The sequence below is a fragment of the Nyctereutes procyonoides genome, unplaced genomic scaffold (genome assembly GCF_905146905.1).
Source record: "Nyctereutes procyonoides isolate TBG_1078 unplaced genomic scaffold, NYPRO_anot_genome, whole genome shotgun sequence".
In the NCBI taxonomy this organism is placed as follows: domain Eukaryota; kingdom Metazoa; phylum Chordata; class Mammalia; order Carnivora; family Canidae; genus Nyctereutes; species Nyctereutes procyonoides.
This window is the reverse complement of record NW_026575026.1, coordinates 7901529-7923853: the sequence shown is the minus strand read 5'-3', so window position 1 is coordinate 7923853 and position 22325 is coordinate 7901529. Positions and strand designations below refer to the sequence as shown.

At 33.9% G+C, this 22325-nt stretch overlaps 1 protein-coding gene across 1 annotated transcript; it reads right to left on the bottom strand.

The window, feature by feature from the left end:
* Nucleotides 1-697: 697 nt before the first annotated feature.
* Nucleotides 698-21910, bottom strand: SULT1E1 (sulfotransferase family 1E member 1). The gene is made up of 9 exons (XM_055315244.1): nt 21855-21910; nt 21636-21762; nt 15411-15573; nt 12469-12594; nt 11080-11177; nt 7393-7519; nt 5661-5755; nt 5088-5268; nt 698-2932 (listed from the first exon to the last, which is right to left on the bottom strand). The coding sequence occupies exons 3-9, from the start codon at nt 15556-15558 to the stop codon at nt 2820-2822; spliced, it is 888 nt and encodes a 295-aa protein (XP_055171219.1). The 5' UTR covers nt 15559-15573; nt 21636-21762; nt 21855-21910; the 3' UTR covers nt 698-2819.
* Nucleotides 21911-22325: the final 415 nt, after the last annotated feature.

The window sequence follows — 22325 nt, the reverse complement described above, 5'->3', positions numbered from 1 at the left end:
TATTATTTCCTAAAGGCCATATTTTATTAGAATTTTATAAATGTTAGTCTAATTCCTTTTCTTGTCTCAGGATCACATCTAGGGTACCACATTATATTTAAGAGTAATGTCTTTAGACTCCTCTTGACTATGACAGTTTCTCAGATTTTCCCTGTTTTTGATGGCCTTGATAAAACTGAAAAGAACTGGTCAGGTATTTTTTGTATTGTCCTTACTTCAACCTGATTTTATCTGATGTTTTTTTCTATGGTTATACAATGGTTTTAGGTTTGGAGGAGGGGGAAAGATCAACTCAGTTAAGAACCATTTTCATCATATACCAAGGACATGTCTGTCATTACATCTTATTATTGAAGATCTTAACCTTGATCAATGAGCTGAGATAGTATTTGTCAAGTTTCTCCACTGTAAAGTTACTTTTTCTACACCATCCTATCCTTCATCCTTTCCATACTCTTTTGAGGGAAGTCACTATTGAATCCTGCACTTAAGGGATAGAATGGGGAGTTGTCCAATAGCTGGAATTCTTCTATATGGGTATATATATATATATATATATATATATATATACCCAACTGGGCTCTGAAGATGGAAAAAAAAAAGGCAAGACGCTAGGGGTATACAGCTCTAACCCTTATTTACTAATATATATATATATATATATATATATATATATATACCACAATTACTTATTCAATTAATTTATATCAGTATGGATTTGTAGATATTTATATCTATGTGGATTATAATCTAGTACTATTCTATTTTTTATTTTGTTGTCCAAATTGAATTCTCAGGTGTTTTAGTCACATAAAGGAACTCTGTGGCATGGTTCAAGTTATATGCAGTTAAAATACTCATAAGTAAATGCTTACTAAACACTTTCTGGTCTCAACATGGTATTAATCAATCAGTCAACAAGCCTTCGTGTTTCTAAAAATCTAGCACTTGTCCTGAAGATATTGTTCTAGAGATTTAATTATTGGGAAGCCTTAAAGACTAAGATAATCAGACATTTCTAGCTTTCCTGGAGGCACAGAACCAAAGCTACAATGGCTACCCTTGTAACCCCACCTCATGATGCTGTCCAAGGCTCTAAACTGTCTCCAGCTCACACAGACGTTAAGTCCAGGTAGGGAAGACAACAAAGGAACTCAGAGGGTTTTAAGTTCTTATTTGAATTTTAAGCAGATCCTAGTCTCTTTCTTTCTCCAAGAAAGTCACAAATATTTCTGGACATGCTATGGGGAAATATGATTGGTCCAAATTTCAGTCAGGCCAATTTGGAATACATTGGTTCACTAAAGAACTAAAGTCAGAAAGATACATGAGTTTTTTCTTGTTTAGTTTTAATACGTAGGCAAGACCAACAATTAGTTTTACAAACTACACAGTTAAAAAGCTGTTATTATAAACTATAATGATAAATGAAAAACAACCATGACAGAATAGATATTTAAAAAATAATAACAATTGTTTCTTTTATAGACTGAAATTCTACCTCACATCCCACCCCAACCAAATCCTAATAGTTTTTGAGATTCTCCAATTTTTGCATTATGTGTAACTGTTACACATTTTTTTAAAAAATTGCTTTGATTCTGAAAAATTATAATTATTGAGCAGAGTGCTGAGAAATCCCTAAATTTTTCTTCAAGGAATAAGAGCACAAATCCTATCAGTTTATCTCTATCTTTTAATTTAATAATAAAAGATGTAATATTCTAAAGACACTGATTTTTTTTCACAATCTTGTGTGTCTTCCAACTTAGAGAAAGGAAGCATTGAGTGTTATAATAAGCATAATATAGAAAAAATCATCAATAAAATACAGAAAAATAGGAGACACAAGCCAAAACAGCAGTGCTTAAATAGAAAATAATAATTCCTCTTCTTACTTTTGTTTTTGCTTTGTTTTACAGGCAAATATCACATTCTTTAAAACTTTACCGAACTTATATTCATTACATTGCATATAGGAGAAAAGGACCTCTGGAGCATAAATATCTCTCAAGATATTCAAGCATAAATAGTACTCACTAGGATTACTGATATACATCTGGAAATCTGTTCTGTCCAAATTTATATTAGACTAAGGTAAATTCCAAATTAAGCCAGTTTGCAGAAAATGAAAGGATATCAAGAAGGAAATAGTAGGTATAATTATTACCCCAAATGTATTTATTCTTTAATTTTTTCTCCCAAGGTCTTCAAAGTTCAGGCACAGTTATTAATATATATATTTGTGCATATATGTATATATAAATATATGCATATGCTAAATGTGTTACTAAATGGAAAAAAGTAACTACAAAAATAAAGAATTTGGAGTGTGATTCTGACAATTCAAACTATCTGTGTGTTCCTACATCATTCACATAAATCAGAGATTTGTAATAATTTATAGATTAGAGATTTGTGTAATATTTGAAAAAAAATCATAACGGAAAAAACTTCTTGTTTTTATATGAGCATCTTAATAATCATGTGAATCTGATCATGATCCTTTATATAGTTCTCTACCAATCGATTTTTTTTTTTTTGTAGAGAAAGAGAAAGAGGGAGGGAGAGCACAAGTGGGGGGATGGACAGGAGAAGAGGGAGAAAGAGAGAAACTCTGAAGCAGGTTCCACACTCAGAGCTCAATGCAAGGCTTGATCTCATTACCCTGAGATCATGACCTGAGCCAAAATCAAGAGTGGGACACTTAAGCTACTGAGCCACCTAAGCACCTAACAATTTAAAATTTGAAAAAAAGTGAAGGATATGAGAAGAAATCTTAGATATATTTAATTTTAGGTATATTAAGAAAATCCTTTTTAAATCTCAGTTCTTAGCTTCAGTGTAGACCCCTTCATTTGCTGCTCATAATGTATATCGAATTTCTCATTCAGGGCTACAGTAAAGTGATTCTTCCAGTCTCCAGCAATCCCTATAACAGAAGAGCAAACAGTAAAAAAATTACGTTTTCTAGCCAGAATTATGAAATTTTCTAATACTCATTACTTTCATTAATACCTGATCAAATTCTATTCTTAAATCTTCAATTATAAATAAAATATATACCATAAATAGTATGTGTTTACACACATACATATATATATACACACAAATATGTATATTCAAGCTTGCAAAGAAAGATTTGTCCTGATTCTTAACAAATAAGACCCAGCAAATTTCTTTCTCTGATTCTTTCTTCTTATGCTACTTAATTTTTCTTCTCTAATTGTCCCTGAAATACTAGAGCTCCTAAGATGAGGTCCATGCTTAGCCACGCTCTCCAAATTTCAACTATCATCTTCATACTAACTTCAAATCCAGGCTTATGTCTCCATGGCCAACTGTCTATATGATATTTCCACCTGGATTCCATACAACTAGCTCAAATTCAACTTAGTTCAAAATTAAATTCATTTTCTTCCCCACAAAATTGTGTTTTCTTTGTGTCCTTTTCTATAACCTGGTTAAAGTCAGCACCAGGTATCCAAAGCATAAATTTGGAAGTTGTCCTCAACTACATCTGATTCTATACTCATATTCAGACTTTCTTCCTATCCGTTGCTTTCTCTCCATTTTTGCTGCCATTGACATGTAAGTTTCTCAGCATTTTCCACCTTGTGTTACTGCAAGACTAGTAGGTCCTTTTCTTTTGTTTTCCATCACATCTAACCTTCCCCTAGCAGAAGGAGTATTTTAAATTAGTAGTTCCCTTCCCCTTAGTTCAAGGAGCTCTAAACTTTCCCAGTAAAATAACCCCCAAAGACAGAAAATGTATGTTGAGAATTGGGTAGGGTCTAAGGGCATAGCACAAAGCAGCCCTTTACAAGGATAACTATTTTAAGTCCATTATGTTATCTTAAAAATACATGTGGACATTATGAAAAAGAAGACTGAGATCATCTGAAAACTAAACAATTAAAATATAATCCATATGCCAACTTTCTTTTCAGGGGCTTTCTGTTGGTGCCAGTGGCAGGTTTGTTATTCTTACTATCTTAAAAATTTCTGACACTGTCACTAAAAGTTTGGTCTAAAGAGCAAGATTTTCTCTATTCTGTTTCTGCTTCACGTACAAGTAGACCCATGCCCCAATACTCTACATACTCTACATGCCTTTGGATTTATAAACTGACCATTCCTCCTTCCAATAGAATGTCACTTCACTGTATTTTGATATTTTGCTAAACAAAGCTGTATTTTCATCTCATCAGACCATTCCTCCTTCCAATAGAATGTCACTTCACTGTATTTTGATATTTTGCTAAACAAAGCTGTATTTTCCAGCAAGTGCTTTGAAATGTAATCTTTTAAAAAACAGGTTTAATGAGGTTAACTGATATACAAAGAACTGTATATATTTGTACAGTTTGATGAATTTGGGTCTTGCCACTTGGTCTTGAAAAATATTTGCCACTTGGTCAAGGAAAAACTAATTATTCTAGGCTTATTTCCTCATTTCCGAATGAGATAATAATAGAGTTTTCCTTTGAGTGTCTGATTTTAATTTGAAGAGAATTAGAATTTTAAAATTATATACATTTATATAACATACACGGTACATTGCCAAGGCATACAGGCTTTATATATAATAGCTAGTAGGGTGTGGTATTAGTGCTGAGGCTGGGGTGGCTGCTGGCCATTCTTAATATGCTGCATATAATAAGTAATCATGAGGGATCCCTGGGTGGCGCAGCGGTTTAGCGCTTGTCTTTGGCCCAGGGCGCGATCCTGGAGACCCGCGATCGAATCCCACGTCGGGCTCCCGGTGCATGGAGCCTACTTCTCCTTCTGCCTGTGTCTCTGCCTCTCTCTCTCTCATTCTGTGTGACTATCATAAATAAATAAAAATTAAAAAAATATATTAAAAAAAAAAATAAGTAATCATGAAATAGTAGCAATTTAGTAGTCGTAGTAGTAGTACCAGTAGAACTGGTAACTCAGTAAAAAGATTGGTCAAATGTGCAACAGCTCTGAAGAAAACCAACTGGGTCCACAAGGCAAGAATAGACTTTAATAGGTGTTTGCCTATAACAATTTCAACTTGTAACTTCTGATAGCAACTGAGGCAAATTGCATGACTTTCTCACCCTTTCTCATGAAGGGAGAAACTTTTTGGTTCATGATTTCATCTGGTACTGTTGTATAATTGGTAGATGGATTGTTCTTCATCTCCTGGAATGAAGTATGCTGCACAATCTTGTCCACAAGCTCCTCTGTTGGCTGCCTTCCAAGAAATTGCATCACTTTTATCACCTCTTTTCTGATATCCTAAGAAGAAAAAATATTTTGAAGACTTAATTACTAAAGTTAAATACCAATAAATAAATAAATAAAGTTAAATACATTTTGGAGGTATTTAATTTTTTAAAATAATTACTAAAGTAATTAGTAACTAATTACTAATTAGTAACTAATTACTAATTAATTAGTAATTAATTACTTTAGTAATTAAATAATTACTAAAGTTAAATACTATTTGGAGGTGGCTGCGTTATCTATTTAAAGACAGATTTTTATATCTAGAGTGTTGTCAAATGCTAATATTTTAGAAATCACTAAATTGCCCATATGTTTTCTTTTTGGGAAATGTTTATTTAAATAACATAAAATGTTATATTAGTCTCAGATGTACAATAGCCCATATGTTTTCAATTTCTCACCTCCTTCATGTCTTCATAGAAAAGAAATAGCACATGTGGATTCTTTCTCTTTTCCCACCAAGATTTTGCATGTTTATACCAGGAACCATATGGCACTAAAGTTAGAGATAAAAATAATATAAGGGCATAGTATCATCCTTATACAGCTTGAGAATGAGTATTCAAACAACAGAAGCAACAAATAAATACAAATAAATGATCATGGAATGAAACCTAGAGATCAGTCACACATCTTAAGCAAATTTCTCTGCAGCAAGAGAGGCAAAGTTTGTTGAGTAATCCATGTGCAGGAACCTACTCTAAACTTTCATCATTCTGAAATTGTTTATGACACATAAAAAGTGCAGGAAATCCCTGTCCCATTAACTTGATTCAGAGCTTATAGGAGCATTTTTGAAGTATGTGTGTTTGTGTGTGTGTGTAAAATCAAGTTGTCAGTGAAGAGAGTTGAGTTAGTAGAATCATTAATAATTTTATAATCTGAATTCAGTCTAGGTCTCCAATTTACCATTTACAAATTGGCTTTGGCAACTAAAGCTAGTAACTATGTAATTTTTTATTATACTACTTGCAGTTTATATAGTAGGGATGTTTTGTCAGGGCCTTTAGTGTTATTCTCATTTCAAAAAAGAAGATTTTGAAGATGATGTGATATGCTGAAATGCTGTATCTCTCTCTTCCCTTATCTTGTCTCATGCATATCCCAGTGTTTCACCCAATAAAATGCTGACAGAATAATGTAATGCTATGTGAGTCAAAGTATTCTGCTTTGTATTGTCATTAACTATCACTTCTGTTCTTTGACTCTATTGGCAATTGTTCTTAACAGAAAAGGTGAGATAATGATAATTATAGTGATCTTATTCATCCATTTTGCAGAGGTGCAACATTATCTTTCTCTGCCTTACGATGGGAATTTTGATGATCTTGAGGCATATGTTTAATTCATGATGCTTTAGCAGAATTTTTTTCAAAATGCAGCAAACATAAAGTACATATATTCTACTTTTATGCATCAATAATATCTTGTATGGATATAAAGATGATATTATTATCAATTTTCCTGCAATTATTGCTACAGGATCAGAATGGCCTTCTTTACATAATACTGGACTTTCCTGAACACTTTCTTCCTCAATTTTAAATAGTTGCTGTAGTCTGAAGTTAAATAAAAAGGTAAAATTTCCCAGAATTTCTGCTCAGGTAATTCTTGTATGGTTTTGAGAAATCTAGTTGAAATATTCAGACTATACCCTGAGTGGAAAAAATAAGAGCTTTGTAGATATTCAGACTTCTTTGTGAATTCTGACCCCATAAAGCATTTGAAACTTTCCTTGGAAACAAGTGAGCATTCTCTCTTCTCTATTTACTTGCCCCCTTATTCAGTAGAGTTGTAAAGTTGTGAAACACTTTTTTTTTCCCAATAGAAATGAAAGAATTGAACACCGAATCTGTCTTAGAGAGAAAAATCTCTTATTCCAACCTCCAAACACACTTCTATATATTTATTTTTAGGCACTGAACTGAAGTGTCCAGATTCTGCAATTTGCCATCCACATCTGGAAACCTTATGCTTGTTCTAGAGTTCAAAGACTTTAGGAATTTCTGTGTTTTAATTAAGGATCAGGGAAGATAACAGATCAGAGCAGACAACAAAAATTTTTGCTCAGAAATGTCATTTGTCTTGTATAATTTACCTTGAAAGAATTGAGAGAAAAGAAGCTGCCTTTACCTTGTCCATCCATGAATTTTTCCACAAACTCTTGAAAAGATCCAGGGTCTGGATGAGCAGTTATCATACGAAAGAAATAATAATAAGAAACAACTACATCTTTAGCATTCCGGCAAAGATAGATCACCTAAGAAGATGAAATTATATATTAAATCACTAATTTTTTTCAAATGTAGTCTCATCAAGGTGTAAAAAGAAAACACTTAATGCTTTCAACTACAAGTATCATACATAGTCCCTGTAGATAGTGTTTAAAATATATAAAATTATAAAGAAGAAAAATTCTTCAGCAACTTGACATGACAGCATCCTTTGTACAGTTGTTCAGGGCTAGTTCTCATTTTTCATGCCATTTAAACATTTTATAACTCCTCTTAATGCTACAAATTTCATGTAATCTTAGAAGGGAAGAACATGTTTATTGAGGGTCTAATTATATGCTTATTGGTCTCAGTGAAAAAATAATCTTCACCAACATCTTGTTGAGTTTCCTTATTACATACAGAAGAATCACCAATCAGAAATAGCTATCAGGAAGCCTTAGTTTTAATTGCCCATCTGGCACTAAAAAGTTCTATCATCTTGTGCAAAGCACCAATTTTGACTCTAAATTTTCTGTACAATAAGTGAGTTGGGCCAGAACTTTATGATCTCTCCTAGGTCTGATACTCAGTGCTGCGGGAAAAGATCTGCAGAAGTAACCTCCAGTATCTCCATGGGCTCCACTTCCATCTTCAGGCACCTGACCCATTGCCATCAGGGAAGGCTACTCATGACTCACCACTGTTTACTGAATTTGATTTGGCTCACTAGCTTGTCTTAACTCTTCAAGTTTCTATACTGTCAAACAATTTTAAAGAAATCCTCTAGTTTATTTTAAGAAATATAGCCCTCTCACTGTCTCTCAAAAAATATTTTTTAAAAAAATACGGCTCTCATTTTAAGGTCCTGCTAGATAAACCTCCTTTAAATAAAAAGTGAACTTTCTTTTCTTATCAAAGCTATCACTAGCCTTATGAACTTTTCCAACCTAATTTAATACTCTTCCTACATCCTTTTGCATATTAGCTTTTTACATATAGCTTTGCCACTATATCCATGAATTTACTTCAGAATTTTTACTGCTTGCTTTTCTTCATTTTTACTGCTTGCATTTCCCTCTGTCTTGAATATTCTCTACATCTCAAAATAGGATCCATATTTAAAGCTTGGCTCCAGGTCTCTGTGAAGCTTTTTATTTCCCCAGATGGGATAGGGTGAACAAAAGTAATCCCTCTTCCCCTAAACTCCCATTAGTTTATCTTATCTCTGTTTTGGCAGAAACTATTCTATATCCCACTTTTTACCACACATGCTCTTCCTGTCTTGGAGGAAAATCTAGGTCTTTCCTGAAAATAGGACTTTGCCTACAGTCAAAGTTGCTAGTTTACCCACAATTCACTTGGGATCATAATCCATTTGAAACATTCTACATTTGAGGGATGCCTGGGTGGCTCAGTCGGTTAAGCATCTGCCTTCGGCTCAGGTCATGATCTCAGGGTCCTGGGATTGAGCCCTACCTTGGGCTCCTTGCTCCATGGGAAGCCTGTTTCTCCCTCTCCCCTCAACTTGTGCTTTCTTTTTCACTCTCAAATAAATAGAATCTTTAAAAATCTTACGCTTGAAAAACCTCTGTTCTTGTGATATTCAGTTCATCCATTTCCCAGCTAAAGCCTTTATAAACTTGTGGTCATTCTCCTGTTGTAATTGAAAATGTGAACATCTGCCTTATAGTATTATTCTCCATTCCTAATCTTGTCCTCATCCAGTGTAATTTTAGTATCTGCATGCATGAACCATCTGATTCTCTATGGTCTTGTATTCATTGATTGTTACTTTTATTTTTACTTCAGCTAACCACTTTTATGACCAAATTGTGAATCTTGTCATGAAACCCTAAAGGTTTCACTTTTGAAACCCTATTCTAGAACATCATGTATTCTTCCAAGACAGTTTACTCTTCCCTTTTTCCTTATTAGTTATTCCCAATATACGTGTCCTGCAACAATTCTAGGGCCTCAAATTTTTTTATTTCAATTATATCTCTTATCTATTGGTTTGATCCCTGTTCCCCTCTACTTTTAAAAAATCACATCTCACTTCTGGCTCACCACTCCAGATACACTTTTACAAATAGTTTCAATCCATCTATCTACTTGTCTCCCAGTGAATTATTCCAGAAATACTCAGGACACTAATCCACTTGTTTGATGCATCTCTGAGGTGATGAGCAGTTTTGTGAAGATTAAGCAATTTAGTAAACATTGCAAAAAAAAAAAAAAAACTAAGACTATTGCAAATGTATCTATTTTCATTTGATAATTGAAGGGGCTACAGCCCATTCTGCAAAGGAAAAATGTGACTTGGTCAAATCTCTTGAAAAATGATTACACATCTCCTGCAAAATACATAAATGGCATTCACTAATGAAAGAAAATTTATGTATGGAATAATATCAGCAAGATGTATATGTTCTATCTAGAATTGCTTTTGATAAAAGTTAAAAAACAAACAAGAAACATTAGAATCTTTAGAATTCCAGACCATGGATCTCCATAAAAATGTCAAATAAACCAAGTAACTATGGAGCACAATGTACAGTAAAAATGTTTCATGACTGTGATAAGCCAGCCCCCTATTTTGTTATTATGACTGCATATAGTACTTCAACATCTCATATGTGTAGTATATATGGGTCATAGCTTATCCTAAGAAAAGCTAGAAAGGTCTTGAGAAACAGCATCAATGATCCAAGACTTAATATTTTAGGGTTACATGTATCACTCTTTGTAAAAAGCAAAACCGATAAAGTCAATCATCAACTTAAAAGGTCTATAACTCATTGCTATCAAATATCATTCAAACTTCTCAACTTAGCTTCATTGTCTGTTGTGGTCAAGCTTTAGTTTATCTCCTTTCATTTATCCAGTCAATGTGTACATTCAACCTTGCAGCTAAACTGAACTTGTTTCAGATCCTCACTGCGGTTGCCTCTGGGATTATAAGAACTAACTTCTATACATCTTTTAAATATCAGCTGAGATGTTACCTGCTTTTAGATACCGCCCCTGCTCTCAATGTCTGGGCTAGAATTCTCTTCTTACTTGACCTGTGACACCTCCTACATTGTCTATTTGCCCCTTTCCCCCACTGGATCTTTGAAGACAAAGATTGCATGTGTCTTATTAATCATTGTGTTGCTGGCACATGATAGGCACATCACATGATTGGAACTTGGTAAATAATTATTATATGACACTTGTCTGGCTTATCTTTAACTAGTTCACTTGCATGCTTTATTATGCCACGCACGATAGTTTGCAAAAAGGAATACGTCCAATACCATTAGTAATAACAACAAATACAAAAGAAACTACCATTTATTGTTAACAATATACTAGATACTTTATTAAGCACTTAACAAGCATTACTTCATTTAATCCTTATAACAACTCCATGAAGAAGATGGTATTAACCTTCTCTTACAGACGAGGAAGCTGTGGCTTATAGTTTCCAAATCATCCCTAGAGTTGGAGTTGAAATCTAGACTCTGACTATACTGACCTTAATCCACACTTATTAAATATCTGTCAGTTCCATAAAAGAACAAACAAATGTGAAATTTTAAGAATATTTGACTCTGGTTACCTTACAGTTCTTTTCCCAAAATGAGGCTGGAAGAAGTTCAACTGGCAGATGGGTCTTCACTACTCTAGGAGATGCCATCTGTTTTAATTGTTTTACTCCTGTTTTTTTTTTTTTAATTAAAGAATATATACAACTTCAAACATGATATTTATATGGATTTTACAGACATATTAAAAATAAAATTAACTTTAAGATTCCATATTGTATTCATAGTAATAACAACAATACATACCATGACAAAAGTTTAGATAGAGGAAATTGTAAATAAAAAATAAGACAAAATAAAATTTCACCATTCTGGGAAAATAATTATTAACATTTTGGTAGTCAGTCTTCCATATAAATACAGCTGCCCCTTGAACAACATGTGCTTGAACTGCACCAGTCCACTTATACATGGAATTTTTTTTTTTACAGTTCAGTAGTATAAACATAATTTCTCTTACTTATAATTTTCTTAATAACGTTTGCTTTTCTCTATCTTACTTTATTGTAAGGGTACAGTATATAATACATATATAACACACAAAATATGCATTCATCAACTATTTTTGTAATTAGTAAGGCTTCCAGTCTAATAGTAGACTATTAATAGTTAAATTTGAAGAGAGTCAAAAGTTAATGTGCAGATTTTTTATTCTGTGAGATGTGGTATCTCTAACCCCAGCATTGTTCAAGCGTCAACTGTGGATCCATATGACCAGTCTCAGAACCATCTAAATACCACACATGCAGATGGAATTTTTAATACTTTCTAATTGATATTTTCCTCAATATATTTTACCAAAACTGCAATGTGAAGAAACATAAAACATCCTAAAATTTTTAATGATTTACACAGTACTATTACCTTAAACTATTCTTTTGTTGACTAAAACATTGTTTCTAATTTTGCACAACATTAAAAGAATCTGTGATGAATATCTTTTTGTATATATCCTTGAAAATTTTGTGGATATTTTTCTAGTTTTTAATGTATTATCACATTCAGTTCATATAAAGATAAATGCTCACATATTACTAGGCTCTACTGAAGGAATATAAGAGCTATCCTTATTCACTCTATTTCAGACAAATGCTATACCATAAACTTTTTCAAGATTTATTTATTTTTTGTTTGGTTTTTGTTTTTGTTTTCATTTTTATTGAGGTTCAATTTGCCAACACATAGTATGATACTCAGTGCTCATCTCATCAAATGCCCTCCTCAGTACCCATCACCCAGTTACCTCAAGATTTAAATTTAAATTTACATGCTTTCCATGGAGAGGACATAATACTAATTGTCTTTCTTACTTAACAGTCTTTCTTGCACTGTCTATATCCATACTTTAAAATATATGTACATAGCTTTTGAAATCTACTTTTAAAAATCTACTTAAACATTACCATTCATGAGATTTTCTTTTCTGCATTCCAAATAAGGTATTCGATTAAAAATGACATCTTCTTTGCATTTTTCCACATCACCCTCTTTGCAGATCATGTATACAATTTCACTAACCCAGGTTGTACCTGTAAAAATTAGACAAACCTCAGTATTCCACTGACCATGTCAGGCTGACAATGCAAGTAGTGTATTTATAACTGGACAAAGTAGGAATGTACTAATGCAATATTATTTGAAAGATGTCAGAATAGCCACAGAACTCAAGAAACATTTCTTCTAATATTTAATCATGCAAGACCCCAAAATAGCTTCAATAAATGAGGATGAATATTGTAGTAAGACACAGCTGTGGTAGGAATCCAAATTTGTCCATGATGAATTGGGACATTGTGTAAGCAGTTGGGGATTTAAATTTTTAAATCTAAAAAGTAAGGAGGCTTGATTTATTGAATTCTTACTATATGAAAAGTATTGTATTTAATTAGTCATTATCAGGTAAAACAAAGATAAATAAGATATAGCTCCTGACCCCTAGGACAAGTTTTTTGTTGTTGTTGTTTCTTTAAGGATTTTATTTATTTATTCATGAGAGACTAGAGAGAGATAGAGGCAGAGAAATAGGCAGAGGGAGAGGCAGGCCCCATGCAAGGAGCCTGATGTGAGACTTGATTCTGGGACTCCAGGATCACGCCCTGAGATGAAAGCAGACACTTAACTACTGAGCCACCCAGGCATCCCCTGACATCTAGGATAAGTTAACAATAAATATATTTAAGCTGACTAAAGTTGTACAAGTGAAAATAATACACAATTGAATGCTGAGTTTAATTCAAAGAAAGAAAAGATGAGTATTGGAGAATGGAGGGAAAAAGCTTTCAGGTAAGTCTTGAAGAATGGACTAAATACAGATGGTCAAGAAGGAAGAATGGAAAGAGTTGAAGAAGCCAGAAAGTAAGCGTGCCCTCAGAATCTCCCATGCCCATGTATGTGCTATTCCTTCAGCCTGGAACACTCTTCTAGGAGCTGAATCTGTCTTTGCTTTACTTTGCTGACTCTAAGAAGCCTCTGAGGAGCCCCAAGCAAGGTGCTCCTCCCATATGTTCTCTCAATACCTTGGTGGACTTCCTTCAACCAAGGCACATTCATTCTGTAATATATCTGCCATCTAATTGATTTATACTTCCTACTGGATTATAAAATCTGAGAGGGTAGAGTTTATTTTTTTTGAGAGGGTAGAGTTTAAATGTGTTTTATTCATCATTATATCTCTAGTGGCTAATATCACACTTGACACGTAGCAGGAACTCAATAAAAATTTGCTGAATGAATAAATGGGAAACAGAAATGGGAAAAATATGGAAAGAAATGATGAAGAGACAGGTCAATGAGAAGAGGTGTTCCCTACTTTTTTTGGGATAATGTGAGCAGGGAGGTGTCATTCATTAATTGTTTTCAACACATATATATTGAGTATCTGCTAGTCACTATGCTAAATGCCAAGAATACACAATTAAATAAGATATATTCACTATGGTAGTGTTTCATGTGTTACAGAGACTTATTCTTCAAAGACATGTAGTTTGAGCATAGGATTCGGACTTTCTTTTCTGTCTAATAGATATATGCAAATACTGTACCAAAATAAAAATGTAAATTTGGAAAAAAGAAAAAATATAAGAAAAAAATAATATTAGATGATATACTCAAGCATGGTTCAACTACACATTTTACTGATAGCTTCTGATGCCTCGAACTGAGACCCAAGACAGAGGATACAGAAAAGAACACATCTGATCTTTGCCTTTTGGTGCTCAAAGGCACTTTTAAGAGTTGGAAACAGTGCCCAATAATTACAACACTTCTTTTTTCTTATGATGCTATAATACAAGTGGGCACAGGAATTGAAAGAACTGCAAAGGGGGAAAATTTAAGTAAGCATGCTGCTCCCTCTGTGATGGTTTTACAAGAAATGCCTTCAAGACAACATGAGGATTCAACTTAGCCTTAACGTATTATTGAGATTAGTTCACCAGGTTTGTGAGGTAGAGAAGGGTTCTACCAGACAGAATTTTTTTTTTCCAATCAAAAGTCAGACACTTAAGAATAGTACAGTGGTGAGGGAAAGAATTGGAAATAAATTATGAAGACACAATTGAAGAAGAAACGGGTGGGCAGAAGGCTGAAGAGGCAAGAATATGCCAAGCATAAAATGCCTAGGTGTTCACATTCGAGTTTAAGGTTTTAAAAAAAGTCTGGAAGGGCAATGACATAAATTAAGCAAGAGAATGAGATTATCAGGGTGTGTTTGGGAAGAATTCCTACAGTGGCGGAGTAAGATAATAATGGAGTGAGATCTACTTAGTATTTAACTTATGTAAGTGTTAAATGTAACAACCAGAAAGAGAAGTCTAGGTTGGATCTTTCTAATTTCTAAAGGTGTATGATTGTGAGACTCCAGAACTATGATTAACAGTTGAGCTAATCTCAGGGGGAAAAAAAAAAAAGATGTTGCTTAAAAAAGAAGTTTGGGGGACAGATTTAAGGAAGGAGACCTGGTTAACTGAAAAAGAATTTTTTAAAAGTTTGCAAAAATGACTTATACTCTGTTTATACAACAATGATAATAGTGACATTAGGTAAGCAGAGACTTGATCTGAGGTAGTTTAAAATTTTAGTTTTGGTTCTATAGTAATCCATTTATATCACATAGTTTTCTAAAGTGGCCAACAATACTACTGTCAATGTGCTGCTCAAGTTACAGGTACAGATTGTGCTCTTAGAATTGAATATCCACTTTTTTCCATATCTATACTAAAACTACTATATCTGGACTTTAATATGAAGAATGTATGTGGTAAAAGTGAACAGCTTAATATTTACCATTCAAGGTGGGTTTGCAATTTATAGATGAGAACAACATTAACATAATAAAGAAACTTACCAGATTTGGGATAGGTGGCAATGACAATATCATCTGGTCTTGCCTGGAATGTCTCCACATCATCCCAATATTCCATAAAGTCTTTATACATTAGAATTCCATGGATTTTGCCAAAGAATGTACAATAGTCAGGTTTGGAAGGCTCCATCCTAAGGATGGTGCACTGAAACAAAAAAGGTATGTTTTCCACTTATATGTACTTTTAAATGTTTTAAAATTAATAATAGCTCTGTACATTGAGGTTCTCTTGAGTTTCCAGCATTTCTTAGCTATTGAGCATGTAGACTAAATGCATATTAAAGAACTGTATAATATAGTCTTGGCGCTTTAGGAATTTCTAATCCTATTAAGAAGGTAAGCCTAACAAGATAAAAGAGCAATAAAGTACAAAGCACTATAAAGTATTTAAAACTATGTAAAAAATAGGGGCACCTGGGTGGTTCAATTGGTTAAGCATCTGACTCTTGGTTTCAGTTCAGGTCATGATCTCAGGGTCATTGGAACAAGTGCCACATGCTCAATGCAGAGTCTGCTTGGGATTCCCTCTTCCTCCCCCTCTGCCCACCCCTCATCTCTCCCTCTCTTTCTCTAAAATAAATAAATCTTAAAAAAATCGACATGAAAAATAATGTGAAGCATTTGTGTTATATTTATTTTTCAAAAAATTTTAAAATCTGATCCACACAGGCACCCTTGGATAATCCCCAAGATTTTTAATAATTATACTATGCTCTCTTCCATGCACCTAAAAAAACACCATTAGTGATGCCTAGGTGGCTCATTTGGTTAAACTTTTGCCTTCCACTCAGGTCATGATCCTGGGGTCCTGAGATCAAGTCCTGCTCAGTGGGGAGTCTGCTTCTCTCTTCCCCTCCTCCCTTCTCCCCACTAATGCTCTCTCTCAAATAAATACTATAAACATTTTGAATTATTTTTATACATAATATATGCATAGCGAATTCCATAATGAATAAAGACAACAGAGCCTTCCATTTCTTTGTCAAAATCGATGGTGTATGTAAAAAGACTAAGAAGTTCAAAAATACAATAAAATTTTGGCAAATAATCACCCTGATTAATATATATACATCAAATAACAATAAAAGATTGATGATCAGAACTGATAGCTACTGCCAGATCTCAGAGTCATAGCTTCCTTAGTTCCTGAATATTTTTCATTTAACAAAAAGATTCAAATGCTTGATGAGTGTATTTAAAAGATGAAATTAATGACACCAAAATGGATATATCTAAGACATGGATTCGTGAAGCCATAGTAGATTCCTCTGGGACCTCTCACATTACCTTTACCTTACTCTCACACTTGATCACTAAGGTGGTAGATTTTCCCATTGAATGACTTATCTGAAATATATAAGGTTAAACAAGATGATTATCACTGATAATTCCCATGACAACACCTTTCATGTTCAGGGCTGGTCATAGGATTTTTAATTAAGCAAACTTTCCTTCATTAACTTTCAACTTCTTTCACTATCTTTTCTTCTTCATTCTGAGTTTGTAATATAGCGTCTCAATGAATTTTAGCCTTCTTTGATATTAGCCTCTCTAGATCTCCTTTTTACTCATCTTTGTGAACTGGATTAATACAAATCTGCCATGATGACTGCTCTGTGACCTGAAGCCTTCTTGAGCACATCACCTCCCCACATTCTTTTCTTTTGTTTAACCATACCCTTGAGTACACCCTCGAGGCAAAATGTCCTTGATTTGCTCTGGAGATATGACAATGACACATACTTACTCTTTTAAAAATATATTTTTTTAAAATTTGAATTTTAGGTTGTTAACATACAGTGCAATATTAGTTTCTAGAGTAGAACTCTGTGATTCATTACTTACGTACAACCCTCAATACTGATCATCACAAGTGCCCTCCTTAATACCTATCACCCATCTAGCCCATCCCCCACCCACTCTCCATCAACCCTCAGTTTGTTCTCTATCATTAAGAGTCTCTTATGGTTTATTTCCCTCTCTCCTTTTTTTTCTTTTCCCCTTTCCCATATGTTCATCTGTTTTCTTTCTTAGATTCCACATATGAGTGAGATCATACAGTATTTATCTTTCTATGACTGATTTATTTCACTTAACATAATATACTGTACCTTCATCCATGATGTTTCATTCTTTTGATGGCTGAGTAATATTCCATTATATATCTATATCTATTATCTATCTATCTATCATCTATCTATCATCTATCTCACATTTTCTTTATCCATTCATCAGTCCATGGACACTTGAGCCCTCTCCATTCTTTGACTATTGCCAATAATGCTGCTATAAACATCAGGGTGGATATATTTCTTTGAATTTGTATTTTTGTATCCTTTGGGTAAACACCTTACTGGGTTGTAGAATAGTTCTATGTTTAACATTTTAAGGAATCTCCATGCTGTTCTCTAGAGTGGCTGCACCAGTTTGCATTCCCACCAACAGTATAAGACGGTTCCCCTTTCTCTGCATCCTTGCTAACAACTGTTGTTTCTAGTGCTGTTAATTTTAGCCATTTTGACAGGTGTGAGATGGTATCTCCTTGTGGTTTTGATTTGTAGTCCCCTAAGTAATATTAAGCATCTTTTCATGTGTCTGTTAGCCATCTGGATGTATTCTTTGGAAAAGTGTCTATTCATGTTTTCTACCCATTGCTTAACTGGGTATTTGTATTTTGGGTGTTGAGCTTGTTAACTCCTTGTGGAGTTTGGATACTAACCTACACATTTACATATCTAACTTAATTTGTATTATATTTTACATTCTTTTTGTGCTCTATTTTTTCACTATATAATGTGAAATGTTAATACATAAATTCTCTTTATTCTTATAAATGACACCTAGCAGTCCCTAGTATGGGTGTAGCATAGATGACACAATTTTTTACTAATGGAAATTCCTGTTTTTCCCAAATTTTGTTTAGATATAAATAGTACTGTAATTCATCTCTTTGAGTATATTTCCTTTCACACTTATCTTTGCAGTGACAATGGAATTACAAAAAAAAAAAAAGGGTATGCCCGTATAAAACATTATTAAACTTTTTTTTAATGACTAAAATTATACCAGTTTGCACACTATATGAAATTGCCAGTCTTTTCACATTCTCACCATCATTGGAAAACCGTGTTTCAGGGATATTTTATAATTTTTCATGTTTTCATCTTTTATAAGTTTATTGGTTATTTTATTATTTTGATCCATTTTGCCCATCAATATTGTTGTTTTTTCTTAACTGTTTCATAGCAAGTAGTTTATTGTTGATTTTATATTGAAAATATGTGTGGTATTTCTGTCTTATATGCCAGTAATCTTTAAGCTGTCTTAATAAATTATTTTAATAGTGTTGCATAGAAGTCTATTGTTCATATAATCAAATGTGTCAAATTTTTGCCATGGTTGGTATGGTTGATATGGTTGATATGGTTGCCTAAATATTTAAATGTGCTCATACAATGAGAAATATATATATGTTAAAAGTTTATATAATCATATTAATTTAGATGGCTAATGTGAACATAACAGAGAATAGAATATAGTTACTAAGAGTGTGGGTCATGGGAGTGCCTGAGTGGCTCAGTTGGTTAAGCATCTGCCTTAGCTCAGATCATGATCTCAGGATCCTGGGATCAAGCCCTGTGTTGGGCTCTCTGCTTAGCATAGAATCTGCTTCTTCCTCTCCCTCTGTGCTCTCTCTCTATATATATTTCAAATAAATAAATTAAAAAAAAGAATTTTTTTTTGAAGAATAAGAGTGTGGGCCCTGAAGTAGACCATCTTGTTTAAATCCTAGCTCTGCTATTTGAAATTGTATTATCTTGGCAAATTACTTCAGCTCAACTGTGCTCCATTTTCTGAACTACAAGTCAAGGATAATAAAAATTATAATACTTACCTGAAACAGTTAAAAGGAATTATAAATTCTCATTATAAACGTTTAATAAGTATGAGCTTATATTGTTATTATGCCAAATCCATATGGTAATATATAGAAGTGTGTAGAGCAAGATGGATGGAGTCTCTCATGTCAAGTAATGATGCAAGCAATTAAAGGTACTACAGCTAGGACATATCACTGGGACCAGCATCAATTGAACTGATAACAAGCAGAACCAGAGGACATCTGCAGGGATCAGAGACCGATTAAATCCCTTCAAAAAGGGGAGGATTTTGGCAACAAGCTGTCAGACTCTTCAGACACAACCCCCTCTATGTCTGACCACTTTAAAAAGACAGCTGCCATCCAAGGCTCTTGCCCACTTGCTTTCTGAACAGAACTCAGATCCTTCACTGCTTGAGCATAAGAAGCAGAGAACTGACCCGAACTGGACCAAGGCCTTGTCTCAAATGCTAACCCACAGACTTCAGATTGGTTCACTAACTTCCTACACCCTTCTATTGTCTTTTTTTTTTTTTTTTTTTTTTTTTTTTTTTGTTAAGAGAGAGAAAGAATAAGTGGTGGTGGGGGAGAGGGGACAGAAGAAGAGGGAGAGAGAGAATCCCCAGCAGGTTCCATACTTAGTGAGGAACTCCATGTAGGACTCAATCTCATGATCCTGAGATCATGACCCGAGCTGAAATCAAGAGTCAGACACTCAACAGACTGTTACCCAGGTGCTTCACCATTCTGTTATCTTGTTTGTTGTGTGGCTTTTCTTATGTTCTTCTCTGTATGCTATAAAAAGCCAGATTAATCACATAGTAGAAATGTCATTGAGTTTGAAATCTTGAAATCCACAGCATGCTCATGATAAGAAGCCAGATACTTAGGACCTTTTCAGAAACACTACACATTACATGGTAATGTCTCCCCTCTAAGCAGGGGAAATATGTGTGGTCAAAATTCCCAAGAATATATTTCATAAATATAAAATTATCTGAAGAAACATAATCAGTAATCTGTTTTCTCACCTGAGAGAATAAAATCTATAAATGTCCAACATGATTTTTACACGTGATTTCTATTTGTTTGTTTCTCTAAAAGACTTTGGGACAACCCAATATGATATTTATTTCACTTTGGCCTCAGATTACACACCAGAAAAGAGACACAATGAAGGAGTTTCTCATTTGCTTGTTTGTTTTTGACTACAGAATGGCTCACCATATGTTTTGGAACCCAGAACAACACTAGTCCTGCATGTTCTTACTAAACATGAAAAAAATCCCAGTCCCTAATGGCAGGCTCAACTCTTTCAAGACCTCCCTCTCAGGTATGTTATATGTACTCTCACCAAAATTATGAGATTTTGATTAGAAATTAGGCTTATTAATAAATCGGCTTGTTCCCTAAATCTGCCTTGCTCTCAGAAAATAGAAATCTTTCACCAGAAGAAAGTGTATAACAGGTGTTACTTGCCCAGCCTATTGATTTGTTTATTCATGTGAACAATTTTCTTGGTCTTCTGCCAACTTAGCAAAAACTGGCTTACAGTCAGTTGGGAGTAGCTGATTTATCACTCGGCACTTGGCTGACTTCTGGCTGCCCCTTCTATTTTGGTCTCAGAGTTAAACTGAGTGGCACATAATAAAATCTCTTTTCTTATTAAGGTCTGTTGGTAAATTATCACAATGTATGGACTCATCCTCCATACATGTGAGAATGTAGACATCACCTTTGAATTATTATCTTAAAAATCTCTCTGCACCCAGTCACATGCTTAATGGGGCAGTATAGAATTTCTTTGTAAAGTTAACTCCTGACACCATTTGAATTTAAATATGAGAATATAAAAAATAAAAGTCTCTAGCTTCTCTCTTCTTTATCAAAGGATGTATTTCAGTTAGAAATTGTCAGTTTATTTTCCTGAGTATAAAGATTACTGTTGTCTAGAAATACCAACCTGAAAAAAAAATTGTTAAAACTGTGCTTTATCTTCAACTATTTCTACCCTACTTGCTCTATTTCCTCCTTAGTGAAATGGAGAATATATATAGCATGCAGAACCTACAGGGTCACTATGATACTGTAGTTTTATGTTAAAATTCCTTAAACAACAAAGCACTATATAATGCAAGATTTATTCTTAATGACAAACAAATGATTTAAAAAGCATTCAAAATGCTTTACATTATTAAGTAACTAAAGTATTAGTAAAGGCTTTATTCTCTCTTTTTTCTTTTTTAACAATTTTGTATAATTTGCTCCTAAATTTCCTATATCTAAAATCTAAATATTAACATCAGTAATAATAGTAAAAATACAACCTGTCCAGATGATCCTGGGAAAAAATACTGGGTGATCCAATTTAGTTTTTTTCGATCTCCACTCAGGTTTTAGGCCACCAAAATGCATCACTTATGCATTTGGAATGTTTCTGATGAGCTTTTATTCCTAATGCCAGAGAAGGAGGCGGGGATTAAACTGTGGGGCTTGGCTTTTTGGAGTCTGTGATGCAACAGAGTATCACAAATATGTATACATACCTGCTGATGCATTTAATCAGAGTCATGCTCATTCATACAGAAATGTGAAAAACCTCTGCTGTTATTTTTCATTCCTGGCTCATAAATCAAATACCTAAATTTGCCAATAGCTATCAGTGGGTTGAGGAGAGAGAGGGAGAGGAAATGAAGAGGAAATGAAGGAGAAGTGGTTTGGAGCAAAACATAAGGGAGCTGGGAAGGGGGGAGGTCCTTTATTTACTCACTGAAGAATAATGAAATGAGATTGATCTTCAAAAGAATAAACTTCCTGGAAGAGTGAGAGGAGGGAAGAAAAGGACAGAGAAAAAACAGGAGGGCCGTGAGGACCCTGGATCAAGAGACGTAGCTCAGTTTACTGAGAGCTGTCAAAGAAGGCTTTGTAGTGCTTGGTTGTGTCCTAACAAGTCCACTAGAAAACTCCTCCTACTTTAGATCTTTGCTTTTAGCTCTGAAGCTGCCCTGAAAATCAAA

Excerpts from the sequence above, each read along its gene's own strand:
- SULT1E1 (XM_055315244.1), bottom strand. The coding sequence starts at position 15,558 with ATGGAGCCTTCCAAACCTGACTATTGTACATTCTTTGGCAAAATCCAT. Across the intron at positions 11,178-12,468 it reads AAAAGAAAATCTCATGAATG|GAGTAAAACAATTAAAACAG; the intron begins GTAATGTTTAAG and ends AAAAAAAAACAG. Across the intron at positions 2,933-5,087 it reads TTCTCCCTTCATGAGAAAGG|GGATTGCTGGAGACTGGAAG; the intron begins GTGAGAAAGTCA and ends CTTCTGTTATAG.